Source organism: Miniopterus natalensis, chromosome 16, assembly GCF_054644295.1.
Source record: "Miniopterus natalensis isolate mMinNat1 chromosome 16, mMinNat1.hap1, whole genome shotgun sequence".
NCBI classification, from domain to species: domain Eukaryota; kingdom Metazoa; phylum Chordata; class Mammalia; order Chiroptera; family Miniopteridae; genus Miniopterus; species Miniopterus natalensis.
In genome coordinates, this window is record NC_142096.1 from 15,912,148 (window position 1) to 15,931,532 (window position 19,385).

The 19,385-nt window shown below is 43.4% G+C and overlaps 1 protein-coding gene across 1 annotated transcript in view; it reads right to left on the reverse strand.

Annotated features, from left to right (window-relative positions):
* The window catches only part of SNTB1 (syntrophin beta 1), a 163,100-nt gene that overhangs the window by 10,358 nt on the left and 133,357 nt on the right, over window positions 1-19,385 (reverse strand). The window contains exons 4-5 of the mRNA XM_087825375.1: window positions 11,344-11,483; window positions 651-847 (exon numbers count right to left, since the gene is read on the reverse strand). Coding sequence (XP_087681501.1) covers window positions 651-847; window positions 11,344-11,483 — 337 coding nt within the window. The remainder of the gene's footprint in view (window positions 1-650; window positions 848-11,343; window positions 11,484-19,385) is intronic.

Here is a 19,385-nt window from a genome sequence, read left to right on the forward strand (position 1 = left end):
GGACCCCAAAAGGGTTGTTTCTCACAGTGTGAGCAACAGTAAAAGACATGTAAGTTGCTTGGCATACAGCAAGTTCTCAATAGTGTAGTGTAGAAGGGTTCATCCTCATACACGCCCCATTTCTAGCTCACCCTGGAGTGCCATAAGAATGTGGGTGCCTCAATTGCGTGTCCTCCATCCTGCCTGCCTCTCCATTCATACCAGGGGCAGGTGTGCGGACCATTCCAAGCATAAACCCTTTGCTCTGCTTACCCCCACCTAGCTGCCTTTAGTTCTGGCTCTTTTTAGAGCCTGGTTTTCCAGTTTTCTGATCAGTTCTGTGAGCTTCCTAATATATTTTCAATAATTTTATTCTGTGAGAAAGTACTCAGAATCAATTTTTGTTGTTTATAACAAGAACCCTACTACTTGATGGCTTAAAGTTCATGCCTCCTGTAACCACCTGGGGCTATAGGCAGGAAAATCACATGTGATTTGCCAAATCACTAACTCTTCTTGAATGAAGATGAGATTTAATTTAAATTTACCTCTGGAATTTTAAATACCCCAAAAGGCCAGTACTGGAAACTACTTTGAGGCCAGGGTGAAGTAAAGGATGCGTTCTTCCTGTAAGTGTGTGACATCGGGAGCCCGTAGCCAGCAGTGCTCACCTGTGGTGACTTCGGTAATGAGTTCAGCTGAGTTGTGGCAACCCTGTACAATGCTCCTGGTCCAGTGGGAGAGGTCCCTGCCGATTTCAGCCCTGAAGAGATGTGTTTCAATCCCCTGCCTGGTACCCGTTCGTGTTGCAAAGGAGAGATCCACACCAGCTTGGGGTGATCCTTTCCCTGGACCTGAATGGACCAGCCTATAAGAGAGAGAGAGAGGGAGGTCATCAAAGATCATCAAGGTGGAAACTAATCACCTGACATGTCATCTGGTAAAACTCCCATGTTGGTGACTTGTTTTCATTCTTCTGATCTGAAATGAAACGGTCCACTACCCTTGTGGTCACATGGTTTTCTGCCTTCCCTTCAAGACTTCAAGACGGTGCCAACAATTATGCGTCAAGTTAAATATGCAGAGGAGTTGATTATACGACTTTAATCATCATTAGACAAATCCAACTATACTCACTCATCCAAAAAGAAAGAATTAAGTAAATGAGAGACAACAATTTAGTGTGTAAAATTCCCTCCACAGTTTCATTCCTGGGCATATACAGGCCCAGTGTGAGCATGAGACGGGAAAGGGAAGCCACTGTTTCCTGGGTCAGACTCAGGTCCCCTGTTTCTTGCAGTTTGGAGCACCTGGCTGCATTGAGTGCGTATCTCATGCACTTGTCTCCAAATGCAAGCGAAAAGCCATGGGACTCCATGGAAGAAGCAGGAATCTCACCTGTGAGAAAGCTTGAGCAAGGCCTGGAGATGCTGGACTTCTTGAGGAAAGGAAGAGAACTGAACTTGATGGGAGAGTTAAGGGATTTTCAATAGTGATTTTTACTGCACACATTGTTCATACTGACTTCAGAACACAGAAAATACTTTCTGAAAAGCCAGACTTAAAAGTGTCAGAGTACTACCTTCTGAGCAGGCCCTGGCTAGCCCTACTCACTTTTCCCCTGCAAACACTCGGATCTCTCAAGTTCTCACCTACTTCTTGATATCTCAACTTTCTTTTGGGAGGGACTATCATATCAATAATTTGGAGACATCTCATTTTGTGTGAGAAATGAGAAGAAAGAAGGGGCAAGAATAAGTGTCTGAAATATCTGTGGAGGTGTTCGAGCCTAGGCTGGTCAGTGATGTCCCAGGGATGGAAGAGACAGTTCTCACTTTGAGAGTCCACAGTTTGATCAAAGGCATTCCTAGACCTGGTCCACTCAGGAAGAACCACACATGGAGCCCTTCATTTGCTTCTTGAGATCTAAGGTGAGACTGCCTAAGCTGGCAGCCAGCAGCGCGCCCACTCTGTAAGGTTCGTGGCTCATATGTCAAAGTTGACAGCCCCTGGGTAAGGAGATGTTGGAGATAACAGACTTGCTGTTGACAGCACAGCCATCTGCTGGAGCTCAAGGCCAAGGATCGCATGATCTCCTCAAGGCAGGCGCCCCCCCCCCCCAAGTGCCCACATATCGTTATTGATACATTTACCCCCACTGTTCTAATATTACCACCTCATCTCCCTCACTAGACCTTGATGTCTTTCAGAGTAGGAGCCTTGTTCCATCTCTCACTGATTCCCTGGTGTCTAGCATTCTACCTGACACATGTTAGGTGTTCAATTCATGCAATTCATGTTGGTCACTAACTACCTGAATGCAAGTTTTTTAAAACATTTAGAAAATGTAAGTTTAAGGTTTCAAAGGAAAGTACACAAACACACACACACAGTTGGCCTATTCTGAAATGCTTTGAAAATGTGGGGTCAGTGAAAGGCCTCCTAGTAGACTCTTCATTTGTAGACCACACTTAGGAATATATTACTGTAGCCAGATTCTGGACACTAAGTACCAAGTAAATACCAGTGGGACATTAAGATGTTAAAAGTCATCACTTGGACATTTGGAAAGGTAGGGCTAAGACAGAATCCGTCTGCCTAAGGTTTTCCCATTTGGCCAGGAACAGCCTCTTTATATTCCTCCCAAGATTCTTCTCCTAAGATCTTGCCTGATCTGCAGTCTCAGGAGGGACTCTGAAATAGCTATTATTTATCTTTCCATTATTTTACATTTTAAGCTATTTGCGTATCCTTAAAAATATGACCATCTGTCTCTTATCTGTGGCAGGAACTAAACTACAGCAACTACGAAAATGCTGTCTCCCAAGAGAAGATAACTTTCTTACCCAGCCAGAAAAAAAATACCAGCACTCTGGGACAGACTTTCATGCTACAATTCACACCCATTTTCTAAGTTTTATCTGAAGCTGCTTGAGAAGCCCAAGGACATGCTTCATTCCCTGGTTGCAAAATTCAGATACACATTCCCATGGTTAAAGCAGTGGTTGGAAGCAAAGCCAAGAACTCCAGCAAGATTTGACAATTCCTCTTAGCTAGGAGTGTGCATAAGTGAGCAAATGAATAGGACCATGTAATATTAGAAAGTGGAGCCTGGTGCAGAATATATAGCAATAGCCATTATTATCATTGGTTCAATCAGGGCAGGACTTTTTATTCCATCATTCCCTGCTGTATGCCTCACCTAGAATAATTCCAGGTGCATGGCAGGCACTCAGTAAATATTTGTTAAATGAATGACCAGATGAATAGCTAGATTACAAAGGGCTATTTTCCAAGGAATCTGGGATTGATGACCAACTACTCTGCAAGATTATGACTTCTCTCCCACCCTCAGTCCCTCCCACAAAACGATAGCTGATGCTAAATCCAAAGAGCTTGGGTTTATGTCCACTAAATTCTAGCTTCCAAATTAATTCAGTTCTGCAAAAAGTGATTTTGAAAGGTACCTGGGATGACATGTTCTAGGAGATTAGCCTTATAATATCCATTTCCCCTTTCTCCTTTCAAGCTGTTTCTTCTTTCCATCTTTTGCAACTGGTATTTTTAGTAGTGACTTGGTTATTTAGGGAGTCACAGTTACTTTTTTTGGTCTGAGAGTAGAAGGCGGCCATTTTATCAAAAAAAGTGAAAGTCATTAAGATTTCAAATTCATGGTTCCATTATATATTTAAAGACTTGTATATAAATGAAGTGGATCTCTAACCCAGATACAAAGAAAGGGTGAAATGTCTTAACACTACTTCAAATGCCCAAAGTGGTGGATTCGTGAGGCTCAGCATGGCTCTGTGATAAGCACACTTTCAGGTCAAATTCTTTGTCCAAGACTTGGGAGAACTGGGCAGTAGAGATACTTATTCCTGCAGAAGGCCAGGCCAAATGTTTCTCTATCAATAACTGGTACTGGGCCACACATTGTTTCTGGATCTTCAGATATGCTCCTTTGTCTGACTGGTTTTGATAAAAACAAAAATGAAAACACCTGCCTCACCAGGTATGCTGATGCACTAATTTAATTCTGGATAGGTGTTACAGAATGTTGCCTAAAATGTTCCACACGAAAACATTACCATTAATATCCTTAATTAAAACAAAAACAATTGCAGCACACAGATCCAGCCAAGTTAGTAAAATTACATATTAGGTAACTGGGTTGCTAAGCATATTACAGCCTCATTTCACTTAATTGCTGTAATTAACATCTCCCAGCAGATGCCACAATGCAAGCCACCAAAAAAAGGTGGGGGGGGGGAGCAACTGGTCTGGTGCTAATACTCTCATCCAGTGGCCACCCAACAGGGCCCAGCAGTCAACAGACTCTGGGCAAGAAGTGATGGGGAAAGAATCACTAATAAGGACCCAACCATCAGGTAGGAGGGGCCGCCCAGGTACCAACCCTCCTCAGCCAAGAATAGCTGAACAATTGCTTCATTTCTGTCTTCTCAACTTCTTTCATTTGCTGGTAGTGGTGAAGGAGTTCTGCAAGGTCCCATCTCTGGGAAAGTTTTTATTATTGAGGGATATTGATTATAAGCAAAGACCAACTTAATGTAGAAGAACGAACAGCAAAGGAGATGGAAGCCAAGTTGACTACTTAGTGGGATTATCTGGGTGGATTTCCAGAGATAAGTGATTGTCCTCCATACATTCTCCATGGTGTCATGACCATTCATGGCCAGGTACCAGCAGGAATGCAGAGGGAGGAAAGTTGATGCCTACCAGGTGGAAGGTTGCATAGATACACTATCATTTACGTTGACTCTTTGAAAGGGGTATCGTGAGCTCCACTTTAGAAACAAGAAATCCATGGTTCTGTGTGGTTAAGAAGCTGCCCAGGATTACATAGTGAGTGTTCAGAATTTGAACTCAGGTCCACATGATTACAAAGTCTTTCCATCATACCAGGAAAAGGGGCCACATTCCAGCTTGTCAACTACAGGTAGGAAGGAAAGAGAAGTGAGTCAATATAATGAAGACTTCATGTCATCCATGGGTTTAAATAATCCATGCACTTCCCTTCTCTAAGGTCAACAAGACTCACTATCTGATGGATATCCTCACATAATAGTCCAACATCTTGGGAAATTTTCCCTTTTAATAGTCTTTTTATTACTTAGCAGTCTTAGAGCTCTAATTTCTAAATGTATTCTTTGAATTTTCAGGTTATCTCTTACATACTCCCTTATCCCATCTATGCTTTAATGAATCTGACATAGATCACATTGTATATAGAATATGGGTTATAAGAAGGTCTTCAAGAACTTCTCTATGTAAGACAATGACAATTAAAATTGGTCCTATTTTACTGGGAAAATGAAACCATGAGTGAATAACCTTAGCTCTTATAACACTTGGCTTTTATCTCTTACATTTTGCCTTTTTTTAAATTCCCTTACCATCAGCCCCTAGTACAATGTTGGCCCCTAACAACAGCCTTTTAAATGTTTCTTAAACAGAATAGTCTTGCCCCAAGAAGACAGCCATCATTAGGTCACCTGCCTGCAATGTTGTTACAAGTAGATTCAGAACTAGCTTTGTGACTGAGGGGTTCCAGTCTCCCCATTTCTGTCTCACCCTTCTCTCCAACAACAAACAAACCAACTACCCCTCCATAAGCCCAGTCCTTATATCTCAATGTCTTTAAGGCACTATGAGTCTCTGAGAAATGCAGTATTACACGTAGGATCAAATATGTCCAATTACTTATCAGTCATTCATATACCAATTTCAATTTTCTCCAACCTTAACAATTGCTGACATCTATCAATCACATATTATGTCTTAGTCATGTGCTAAACATTTACATTCAGTGTCTCAATTGATCCTATCAATAACTGTATGAAGTAGAAGATACCACTGCCCCCTCGTGATGAGGCTTGAAGTTAGAGAGACTGATATTTTGCGCAACATCACATTGTAAGTAGAAGTCTAAGGATTCAACTCCTGGTTTGTCTGATGCCAAAGTCCATGGATCTCCCCACTCTGCTAATTTCCACCAACTCTGAGGAGCTCCCAAATTCGTAAGGGGGATCACCAGGTATACGGGGACACATGGGATGGATGGGTTGTGTAGACAAACCCCACACTTTTCAGTTCGACAGAGTGTAGATCCTTTTGCACTAACCTAGAGAATGTCCATGGGAAATGCCCACATTCCCTAAGAGTGAGGAGGCCTCCCAGGCTTAGTGTGCAAGCCACAGACGGATTATGTTTGGCAAATGCAATTGGCCACACTTTCCCTGTGGAAAGCATTCCTGAAATTTCTGAGGCTGGCCTGAGGCAGCAACTACTTTTAGTACTTAGAAACAGGTTAGTTTCGTAGGCGCCAACGATTACGCTACAACAGCGATTTTCAACCTTTTGCATCTCATGAACTAATTACTAAAATTCTGCAGCACACCAAAGTATATTTTTTGCCAACCCAACAAAAAACATAGGTATAATTTTGATTCATACACACCGATGGCTATTGTTGTGTTGGCTGTTGTCACTTTTTAATTTGACAATCTACAGGAAAAGAGGTCAGTGCCCCTGACTCAATAATCAGGTATTGCATGTTTTAAAAATTCTTGCGGTGCACTGGTTGAAAATCACTGTGCTACAAGTTTAGCAGAAACACTCAGTGTCTTTGGGTCCCAAGTGGTATCAAAGGAGAGAAGTACACATTCATCAGTTCACCTTAACTACTCCAAACCCTCTCAGGCCCACAGGTCAGATAACGGGGCTCAGACCAACATCACTCTTTTTGCAAGCTCTGTATATCTGAACCTTTTGGCGAAGAATCAGATGTGCAGAATTGCTGGGCTAGACCTCCTCTAGAGTTCCAGAAACATCGTAACCTTAATCCTCACTCTCCGTGGGCCTATCTCACTTGCCAATTATGACAACAGTGACAAAAACCCAACATACTAACTCCATATGGGCAAGAGCCTTTTGTTTTACTTTTTAATGTTCAACAACATCAAATAAGCTTTGGCTAAGCAAAAAATGCTTTCCCAAGGACTCATAAAAAGCTGAGGGATGACAATGACTAAAATTGCCACATCTTTGCAACCGTCCTGAGTGCACTGCTATAAATCGCACCAATAATGCACAGAGGCACCATCGACGTTTGCCTGGGGGAGAGGCAACTGCTTGTCAGTGTCTATGCGTGATGGTCAATACCAAGAACATGCGAGCATGCCTGGGGCCACTGCTATGAAACACAATCAAATTTTCATTTTCCAGAAAAATATAAATTAGATGTGCCTGGGCCTAAAAAACCCCAAACCTGAACAATTATACAAATCAATTCTGAACTGTCTGAGGGAGAAACTCAATTTTAGAAGAAACCTGTTTCTTACTGGCGGTAGTCCAGCCAGTTCCTCTTGGGCAGGGAAAAAACTGTCTCTAACATTCTGAACAATGCTTCCCAGCACTGTGAAGCCGAAGGCCAGAGACTGACCAGTTGCCCAGTCCTGCTATGTGCCAGGCATTATGCTAAATAAGGCTGCATTTACTATCATTGCTATGGATTGAATTCTACCTATCACCACCCTGTCAATTCTAAGTCGAAGCCTTAACCTTCAATGAAACTATATTTAGAGATAGGGTCAATAATGACATCATAGGAGAGGGTCCCTGCTCTGATGGGATTAGTAGACACCAGAGAGATCTCCCCCCCAATATGCACAGAGAAGTCATGTGAACACACAGCACGATGGGCCACCATCTTTACAAACTGAGATGAGAGCTCTCACCAGAAACTGAACATGCAGGCACCTGGCCTTCGCCTTCCAGCTTCCAGAATTGTGAGAAAATAATTATCTGTTGCTTAAGCCACCCAATCTAGGGTATTTTGTTGTGGCAGCCAGAGCTGGCTAATGCAGTCCCCATATTTTAATTTTCAGGATCACTCTGCAGTAGATGTGATGATTAAGTAGTCAGGAGAGCTAAGGAAATGTTTATATGATACACTCAGGATATTCAGAGAGCCACTAAAACTCTAGGGAATGAGACCATGCTCTTGGGAGGCCCCAGACAGCAGTGGTTAAGAAGGTGGGCTCAGAGTCAGAATCTCAGGCCTCTCTTCCCAGCTGTATAACTGTAGGGAAGTTACTTCCCCTCTTAGTTCCTTGGTTTGCTTGTCTGTGAAATAGGAACAAAACCTAAAACTCATAGGGTTGTGAGGGTTAGATGTAGGAACCCTGAGGACTGCATTTGTCCAGTGCTTGTTGAAAACATGTATTCCTGACTCCCAGCCTGGCCTGCTGAGCCAGAATCTTCAAGGACGGGTCCCCAGGACAGGAATCTAATAAACAGCCAGATCATTCTTAAACTGAACAAGTTTTGCAAACTGAGATAGAATCCATGTAAAGCACTTGGCCTTGACCCAGTCTCCCTTTACAAAGGTCAGCCACTGGTTCATTACCGCCTGGTCTATAGTAAGTCCTCACTTAACATTGTCAACAGGTTCTAGGAAACGATGTAATAAGGAAAACCAGTCTTAGCATAGCCTAATTGACATACAGAAATATGCTGCGGTAACTTACTCTTGTTTAAATCAATTAGCCTGTAGTAAAATTGGCTTAAGCCGCAGTCTCTAAGAACCTATCGACTACATTAAGTGAGGACTTAACTATATTTGCAGATGGCACAGTAATGTCACCAGGATGATGAATTAGTAGACACCCTCTATATAATTTTAGAAGACATCACTCTATAACCATAAGTAAAAATCAAGCTGTACATTTAAGATGTGTGTATATTGCTATTTATAAATTATACCTCAATAAAAGATTTTTCAAAGAAATTTTAAAAAGACAGAACTCCCCTTCTTTAGAAAGATGCACTCGAAGACAAATAATGTTACTAGATAGGCTGTGAGCCCAAATGCTCAAATATAAAGGACACAGTTTCACGTGGGACTGTACAGAAAACTCAGGAAGTAAAGGAAGGGGTCACTTGATGAACTTAAATATGTGGCTAGGGAAGCAGTCAATGGAAGGATTAGGGTAACCTCAGTAATGGAAGAATCCAGAGTTTTCCTTTAATTTCTACCACTTCTGGCAGAAATGAACAGCTTCAGCCCAACCTCCCACCGTATAGAGCTGGCCTTACTGCAAGGATAGAATAGTTTCACTCAGATGGGGCGAGCCCTGCTCCCCGGCATCTCATTCACACGCCCAGCCCGAGGCTACCAGAAGGCACATCTTCCCTGCATGACTACTGGGGAAAGGAAGGGGTTCTTGTCCTTGCTGCTCGTTTGCTTTTCCAAAGTCTTTTCCTAGGCACATCCCCAGAGCCGTGGGAAAAAATGGACCATGACCAATGCATGTGTAAACCAGGGTGGCTGATGCATAAGCCAAAAGGTCAATAAACCTGTTTCCACGAAGTATATCTCCCCCTGGGCTTGGGAGACAGAGGCATCCGCAGAGTGCATTTGACCGATGGGCACTCTGAAGACGGAGGTGCAGTGGTCAGCCTGGGGTGAAGCACCATCCTAGTGGGAGAGAAACTGAGATGGAAACTCCAGCTCTTTCTTTTCCAGGCTACTGCTCGGGACCAGGCAGCAATGACCTACTAGCTTGAGGGGATGAAGTGAGGACAGCCAGAGCCGCCCTAACACCTCGGACAGACTCTGCCTCACAGGCTACAGCTGGAGATCAGGGTCATGGTCACGGGCCTAATTTTATCCCCTCTCATAAGGCTACTATATACATCTAATAACACTTTCTTCTTTTGCAGGTCAGAGGTCAGGCCAGGTCATTAGGGAAAGGGCAGTAAGTTGGAAGGTGAAGTGTCACCTTCGTATCTCGCGTGGATGGGGAACGTCCGGCCCGCGGGCAGTATCCAGCCCTCGAAATCATTTGGTCTGGATCTGCCAAGGCAGCTGCAGTTCCAGCCGTCACATTAGGGGTGAGTTAATTAAATCTTTGACCAAATATAGCAGGCTAATTTTTAAGTTAATAATTCTGTATGGCCCACGAATGATGTTATAAATATCCAAATGGGCCTTGGCAGAAAAAAAAGGTTCCCCACTCCTGGGACAGTGGGGAACCGATTGTTTATGCTGCACCGATTTTTCTAAATGAGCACAGTTTGCACAGAAGAGGTTTCCATTTTCTATTTCCACATCGGATGCAGATTTACGGTTCCAGGCTATTCATGTGCTTTGTTCACAGTCCACACCTGGCATCCCTGCAGCACGGAGCCTGGAAGAGAGACATTTCGTGCCCCCCGACCCCCGGCAAACCTCCTCATATGTCATTTACTGTGTCTGCTCCCACCCCCCTTTCAGGAAACTTTGCTTTGAAGAGTTCCATTGGTGACAGCGACCTTCTTCAGGACTGCCCTTCACCACTGGAGCCCTGCTTGTGCCCACACCCCAGTGAGCCTCCGAGATGACACCTCGCCAGGCAGCCTGGCCTTTGATGGCCTGCTGTGCGGGCCCAGCCCAGCCCCTTGCAGGAACTGGGACAAATTCGAAGGTCCTCGTTTCTGCTCTGGGGCAGCGCTGTCCAAGAGAACTTTCTGTGGTGACGGAAATGTTCTGATCTGTGCTGTTCGCAACGGCAGCCTCTAGCCACAGCTGCCGAGTACCTGAAATGCGGCTGCTCTGACAGATGAACTGAAGGCTTTTTTTGTTTGTTTTTTAAAATGTGTTTTTATTGACTTCAGAGGAAGGGAGGGAGATGGGGAGAGAGATAGAAACATCAATGATGAGAGTCATTGACCTGCTCCCTCCTGTGCGCCCCCAACTGAGGACTGAACCTGAAACCCGGGCGTGTGCCCTGACTGGGAATCGAACCGTGACCTCCTGGTTGATGCTCAACCACTGAGCCACCCCGGCCAGGCTGACCTGAAGTTTTGCATTCCTGGCTGAATGAGTGCATGCGTGCGTGAATGAAAAGGCCCATTTCCACAGGAAGCATCACACAACTGAGGAAGGGCTCCTTACAGAGTCTTGCGCTAAGCGAGCTTTAAAAGCACAGTGGGACATTCACACATGACATTCTTTGTGTTACCAAGGAAAGAGACTTGGTAATTCTTTCTACCTGAATTTCAAGATTGTAAATACATGTCCATAGTTCACGTCAAAGGGGATGGGATGGAGATTCAGGAAGGGGACTAGATCGGGACCTGCTCCTTCACGATGGGTGAATAGTTTGTTCTTTGTCTCTGTGTTGCTCATGTTTGGCCACCACTGGTCATTAATCTGACTAACAACAGGTGGCTAGATTCTGGAGGAGCTCTCAGCTCCTGTTGCAACAGTAAGCAGTAATACTGGGTATTGAAATAACTGCACTTGATTAAAACAGTTTGAAGCTGCAAACACATCACACCCAGCCGCAAAGCCGTGGCTACCTGGTGGCAAGAAGAGGGTACGTGTGAACCGGGCTGAACCAGGCTTCCTTCCTCCGGGGCATGCTGTCATAGATTAAAAGGTCCTTCTCGGTCAGTACAACCAGCGCCGGCTTCCACTGCTTCTCATTTTCTCCAGGCACCTGAAACAGAAAGCGGAGAGCTGGCCAACAACAGCCTCAGAAAGAGTGGCTGGAAAGGAGAAGCTGGCATCCCCTGAATCAGAAGACACACAATGGGAACGTCTTTCACTCAGGCTGCAAAATTAAAATGAGAAGAAACCATTTCATGGTTTCATGATCTCAATCTTTGAAAATAGGTTTTCTCAAGGCCCTGGGACGTATGGCCAATGCCACCAAGAAGCAGCCCACTGCTTCTCACCTGCCAGCCAGCACTGAAAACTGTATTTCATTGTGGGGCACAGATGCCTGGGAGACTAAGCGCTCCCAGCTGGTTCTCTGGTAGAGCACATTGCTTTTCTTATAAAATGGTGAGGCTTGAAAGCTTTGGAAAAAATATCTAAAGGCAAAGGTCTGTCTGAAACAGTGTGAGACATCACAGACCCCTCCCCCGTCTTTCACTCTTAGCTTGTTTTTGTGAGTCAGGCATCCTCTTGGAATTCTCTTGTTCTGGAATGTTTAGTTCTATTCATCACAGATAATTCTTTAATTTAAGGGCTGAGATAACCTGGCAGGGAATTTGAGAGGATTCGAACATCACTTGGATGTTTGGACCAGATGATCCTGAAAGGCCCTTCCAACCTTGGGAGTCTGCGTAGCTCAGATCTCTGCACAGTGTTGATCCCCCCAAACTCCCTAGATGTTCTTCCATCTGTCAAAGTGCCCTGCTTCCAGTATGAACTCTGGGGTACATCTTGATGCTTAGTTTGGGAAAACTCAACGCTCTAGCCTTGCAACTCAAAGCAGGATCATGTTCCAGGAGGATCAGCATGACCTGGGAGCTTGCAGAGGCTCAGGCCCATCCCAGACCTAGTGAATCAGAATTTGCATTTTAACAAGATCTTGAGCTTATTCATATTCTCATTAATGCTTAAGAAGCGCTGCTCTAGATGAGGTTGAGATTGTCTTTGACATTGGCAACTAATTCAGTGAAAATCCAACCCTCTGGCAACACACCACTATGCAAAATCTATTCAGAATGAAACTAGACAGCTAAATAAATAATAACGCTAACGCCTTCCCTTTCTCTTATATTGAGGTAGAAGCAAGCATATGTGGCTTCAGGAATGAGTGATCAAAGCAGAGATGTGCAGGGTGATATAAGGGGTGCGCTCTGTAGGTTATGTAGCTTCATAGGCACCTGGGTCTGAGTCCCTGCTCCATTGTTTATTGCCTGTGTTGCTTTGGGCGAGTTATTCTTCTCTGTGTTTCTATTTCCTCACTGATAAGGATAACATCTTCTACAACAGTGGCTAGGGGTGCTGACTCTGGAGCTAGAATGCCTGGACATAAATCATAGCTCCACGATGTGCTAGCTGTGGGATCTGGGGCCAGTCAGCCAATCTCTGTATCTCAATTTCTGTATCTGTAAAATGGGGGAATAATAGCACTTAGATCAGAGGGTTGTTGTGAGGATTTAGTTAAAATGTCTAAAATGCTTAGCACAGCGCAGAATAAGCACCATTTAGAGCAGGTTAAGTAGCACATGCCTCATAATGCTACAGTGGAGGTGAAATGAGACGGAGCGTGTAATGTGCTTAGCATAGTACCTGGCAGATGGTAAGGTCCTCAGTGAAACATAGGGTGGGAAAACTGTGTCAGACTCACTAATTTCTAAACTTGTCAAATAAGGTGTTCTTTAGAAATGGCAACAATATGACAAAGTAACAATTTTCCTTAGGAAAAATTCTCAGGCAAGCCCAGAATATCTTTGTTGCTGAGAACCTCAATTCATTCTCTTTGGATCCTTTCCAAAGTTCTCCCAAGAAGAATGTGCTGCACAGTGCTCACCTTTATTGTTTAATGCCCCTCCTTCAACAAGTCCAAATAAAACTGCCTTTTCTAGAAGGAAGAAATCTCCTGTGAAGCTATTTATACTAGAATGTGAGTGGCTGCCTGGTTTATTTCTCCCTTTATGCATTTTATGAATATTTAAGCCTATTTCACTTCCCAACAAAACAACAGCATCTTCAAGAGATCCGAATGAAGTGTCAGAGGAGGCACTGTGCCAGACCCTTCAAGGTGACTAAGCTATGGTCTCACGGCATAAAGTGTTGGCGAGGTTTGGAGTACATTTTTCCAGGCTGTACATTAAAACCTAGTAAATTACTTTTCCAGCTCATTAAATAAGTTACAAATGATCCTCCCAAAGTGCCTATCTTACTTACCTAGTCAGATCTGATCCATTAACTTTGACGAGAACCAGTCATTTCAATGTCAACACAAATAAGCATCATTCTTCAAAAACAATATTATGTTTGCAAAAGAAACCTCAACAGTCAACACCAATAGTACAATGCAGACCTTTCTAATGGTAGAAGCACAAACTCGCCCCATGTCAGGTGGCATATATAGGTATGAAAGTGTGGGCGTTTATAACTAGTAAACTTTTCTAGATATTTGCGTCACTCGGCAGTTAAGTGGCTCCTGACCATTTCAGCTCATGGCTTGAAACCACTAGATTTGAAACGCACACTTTCAGCAGTGTTATAGTGGCTATATTAACCACAGAATCTTCTAGATAAGAAGCTCACAAATTCAGAGGACCAGGTATAAGACAGTTCCACACTGAGGTAGCTTCTTTTCAGCATTAGTTTATCATCACCCTATCATTACCAGGAAAGCTGTAAAAAATAAAGAGCCCAGAGACTATGATCTATGTGCTCTCTTTGTGGACACTCTTTACCCACCCATGGCTCCAACTTCCTGTCCCCTTCACTAGGTGTGAGTTGTCCATACTCAGCTTCTAGAAATAAATGAAAGGCTGCTTCTAATCTGTTACATCCACAAATAATTAAATTAGGCGCCTCTCAGTCTGGCGGAAAAAGCTATTTTATATACTTTTCATTAACTGCAAAGGGTCATTTCAATTACAGTCCCAGTTTGGTAAACAAGTTATCTTTGACTTACAGGCTTTACTTCTCTAACGCCCAGGAAACATGCCTTTTAAAAGGATGCTGATGTGCAGCAGAAATTCATAATTTTGTAAACAGCTATCTTTTGAAAGATTGACATTATCACTAACTCCAAAGGGAGCGAGTTCTTTAAATAAAGTCTCTGCTTCAGTGTCCTGTTTTTGTTTTCATTGGGTGCGTCTGTGGTTTCCTTGTTGATTTCCTTATTTTGTTTACTTTCCAAAGGAGAAAGCCAAGAGTTCTTTGAAGGATGAAGTTGCTGGAGTGTCTGGCTTCAACCCCACATCACTGTTTTCTAAAGTCTACCAGCTATTCAATTATGTCAGACATCGTAACACTATTTACAATGTGAAAGAAATAACATCTTTGCTTTCATTTGGAGATATTCAAGTTTTATAACCAAACAAACAAAAGCAAAACAAGAATTCATTTTAGAGAAATCTCAACATTTGTGTGTCCAAGAAACCGAGTGACAAATTCCAAAGTTCACTTATCTTACTTTAGTTTGAATGCCTTCCTAAAACCTGCCCCAACTGGGAAGATTCTTTTTTTTTTCCCTCTGACCTCCTGGAAGCAAGAAGGCAATCTGGTATTAAGAACATAAATCTTGTTGTCAGACAGTTGTAGCCTGCAAGTCAGCTCAGCTACTGACAATGTGATCTTGAACCAGTTACTTATCTCCTCCAGGCTTCGCTTCCCTCATCTGTATAACGGGGTGATAAGAGTCCCTCTCCCCTGTGACTATCAGGAGAATGGAGTCAGACAATGCACATAAATGGATTATAGCCTAGTGCCCGGCAGAGAGGAAGTTCTCAAAAATCAGTGTTTCTCCAAGTTTGATGGACACATCACAGATTCTGCAATTTGGTCTGCTTCAGAATCAGCTGGGCTGCTGGTTACAAATTCAGATGTCTTTCTCTCCTAGAACCCATGGATTCAAAAGTGCTGGAGGTGGCACCAGGAATCTGCATTTATAGCAAGGGCCCTGGGTAAGTCTGGTGCATACTATCTGAGAATATCTGCAGTAAGTGTTAATTACCACAATCAGAACATACATAGCCCTCATTTCCAACCAGTGATTCCCAAAGATGAGCCCCCTTGGATTTCCTGCCTCAGTATCACTAGGCACTAATTAAAAACACAGATTCTTGGCCCTGGCCAGTGTGGCTCTGTTGCTTGGAGCATTGTCCCTATAAAGAAAGGTCCCAGGTTCGATTCCCGGTCAGGGCACATTCGGGTTTAATCCCCAGCCCCAGTCAGAGTGCGTGTGGGAGGCAACTGATCGATGTTTCTATCTCCCATACATATTTATCTCTCTCTGTCTCTCTCCCTCTCTCCCGCTACCCTTCTCTCTAAAAATCAATGAAATATCCTCGGGTGAGACCCCAAAACCCCCCACAGATTCTTGAATCCCAAACGGACTGAATTATGACATCTAAGCATTGAGAATACACATCTCTATTTTTGTGACTTCTGGAGACTGATGCACAGCCTGCTTTGGGATCCCCTGGCCCACATAACTCATTCTGACACTGGATCATAGCCCTCTATTTTTTAACCATTTACTCAGTGTCTATAATACTATGATAGACATTTGTTGGTGGAATGAGCTGAGCTGAATAAAGGTGTATCTGCCCAAGTAAACCTACAAGCTTCCTCGGAGATTTCCCTGCCCTCATTTCTTGCTAATGTTATATCCATGGAAGTTTGATTGCTGCATAGTAGTTTTTCCGAACTCTAGTCATTAATGTACTATTTTCATAATTTTTGTTGTATCCACTTTGTACTATTTTGAGAATAACTGCTAGCTGCCCACCCAATACCTAGCTCTCCTTTTTACTAAAAGAACTCCCAAATCCTTAGGAGTGACAATATGTCCAGTTAAAAAGTCTATTTCTGAGCTCCAGCTTATCTTTCATACCCACCCTCCTCCCACAACTCCAACACAGAGGTGTCTCCCGCCTGCACCCCATGAGGCCCCTTTAGAGATCCACGTTCACACTCACTGGTCGGATCAGATGCACAGGCCCCTCTGACGCTGAACAGAGGTCTCCTGCGTGTCTGCTGGGGCGCTCTTTATAGCAAGCACGCAGGGAACACTCGAAATGTTGTTTCTAAATAGAAAAGTAACTGGGAAAACACAGGATGATGTGTTTTTTTTCTCCTCTCTTTAACTTTATGGTTTCTTCCTCAGATTTTCCTTACGCAGTGAACATATTTGCAGCCAACAAGCTCTTTTCATGATCCTTAAAAGAATCATGAGGAAAATTCCAAGGACGTTTGAACAGTCTATGAAAGCTCAGCAGAATTTAATGAGACCTAGGAGGCGCTGTTCCCAGTGAGGTACCAGACTTGGAGTCTTTCCAAATACGAGTGTTTTCTGGATGATCTTGGACTTAAGCGAGGGCTTTTAATAACAGGTTTCATATAAAGTTACCCCCATTTTAATTAAGAAGATCTTACTTCAGATTTATATAACTGGTAATGTTGTACACTAACTATTAAGAATCTGACTGCAGCCCTGGCCAGTGTTGCTCACTGGTTAGACCACCAGCCTGTGCACTGAAGGGCCATGGGTTTGATTCCTGGTCAAGGGCACATACCTGGGTTGCAGGTTTGATCCCCGGCCCTGGTAGGGCCACATGCAGGAGGCAACCAATCCATGTTTCTCTCTCTCCCCCACTCCCTTCCTCCCTCGCTCTCTGAAAATCAATAGAAAAAATATTCTCGAATGAAGATTAACCAAAAAAAAAAAAAAAGAATCTAACTGTAGAGATGGGGAGGAAATACCTGGCTTCTCCCTGCTCCTGTCCTCCAGTTTCTACCAGTGCCTCACAATGGCCTCAGTTAGGTAGATAACAGTATCTAATTCACAGGGTAACTGAGAATCAAATGAGGTAACATAAGAAAAGTAGGAAGCTTTGTACAGGATGTTAATAGGAGCACATGTTGTAAAGGTAGGTTCTGTATTAGCCATGGTTCATGAAATCCTCACACTGCCTCTTGCCTTGCAGAGCTCATCAGATATGAAATGACATCCACTGTCCTATCAGCACATCTTCAACCAAGTCTGACCCCTGCTACTCCTGTGCTAGTCACCGGTTTCAACTGAACATATCGACAGCGCCTTTGATTCTATGGCTGGGCTGTCTGCAGGGCACTATACCTCCCTAAAGGGAGCCCCTGCAGAAGTGGTAACACACAAACACACACTACACCCTGCCCAACACTGAGCACCGTGGATTTTCCTCGCTCCTGGATCATTGGTAAGCCCTGAAAATTAGCCATTCCAAACTCCTCAAAAACAGGCTTCCTGTCTTTTCACCCTGTGCTTCCAACAATTCGCTTCTTCCTACAGCATCGTCTTACCTGCTTTTCATTTGCCAAACTCCGTTAGATTGAGTTGACTTCATTGCCGCCTTTTGACCCTTAGAGAACTGCTGACCCTTTTCATTATAGTTTCTTTCTTTCTAATCCATCTTAAGACCTGAGGATCAAAGGCGTAAGTGCTCTTCTCGATAGACTTGCCAGAGATGCACGGCAATCCCGGGGTGTCCTCACTCTCTGCCAGGAAGGAGTGTGTAAGAATAACTCTGGCTTTAGACTCACCATGTGAGGAGGGGAAGGTTTTGGATAGAAAACACATTAACCAGGACAGCACAGGGGGGTGCAGAGGTACTGTGGCTGGTGTCAAACTGCCCTGCTTTAGGAGTCCATAAAGGCATTCCTTCCGGCCTCTTCTTCTGCCTCAGGCTAATCTCACCTCCAACAAAGTTTGAGGTCCTTTCCAGCCTCATCTCCCTGAGTGTCCTACACAGTCCTGTCTGCGCCGTTTTCTTTCCCACCCACATAAAAACTCAGCTCTTCTTCTGTCCTCATTGTGTGCAAAGGGGTGTGACTCAGGTTAAAGGAAATGATTTCCTTAATATGCAAGCATTTTGGTCTCGATGGCTGCAAAGATCCATTCTCATTAGATTAAATTGAAAAAGAGATTGTTTAATTGAAGAAGATGATGGTGAAACAAGTAAAAAAAAGCATACTACTTGAGTTTAATTTTACTGCCCTCTCATAAAGAGAATATTAAGAAACAATCTTTTCCTAATAGTCACTGATTATCTACAGTTGACCCCATTCATGAGAAAAGCTAAGTTATCCATGAACATAGATTTTTTTAAGGCTGAAAGTTTTGCTAGAAAGCTACTCAGATATATACAAATAGACGTATGTTAAACTAAGAAGCTGAGCAATTTTAAAAAATTCACACCACTAGACCAGGCCATCCCAGCTAAATGAGGTCATATGTATTCACTCCTGTGACAAATACGTTTTGAGTATGTGCTATATGCCAAGCACTGCTCTAGGAGCTGGACATGCTGTGAGAAGCAGAACCAGATGGAACTTATAGGCTGGAAAAGGGGACAGATGTTACATAAATCATCAACAAACAATTAAATATTCAATTATGAACTGCGGTAACCTCTGCCATTCATCATGAGGCTTACACGGGAATCTACCGAGTCAAGTCCGTTTTCTCCTACTCTGGAGACTTCACTCTTCTAGACTCTGAAATTCCCTTTGCACTAAATGCCATCAAAGGCAAGTGTTAACATGGTCAGTGAATTTGATGCACACACCTGGAATAACAGGTGCATGGATATTGCTGGCTTTCTCTAAATATTTCTGCAAACAGCAGATTCCTTTGCATAGGATCCTTTGCCCACACCCTGTTCCCACGATTTTTTTTGGGTAAATGTTTATACAGCTGTTAAAACAAAAAAGGGGGGGGGGACAACTTTTGGGACACACACACACACACACCCCTGTCCAAAATAGATCCTCCTCTCTTGCTTGGATTTTCTATCTTCTCAGACTTTAAAAATCAAAATCAGTTCTACAGAGTTTTGATTCACAGGCAGGATAATTAAGATAACTGTGAGGTCAGTAAAACTTC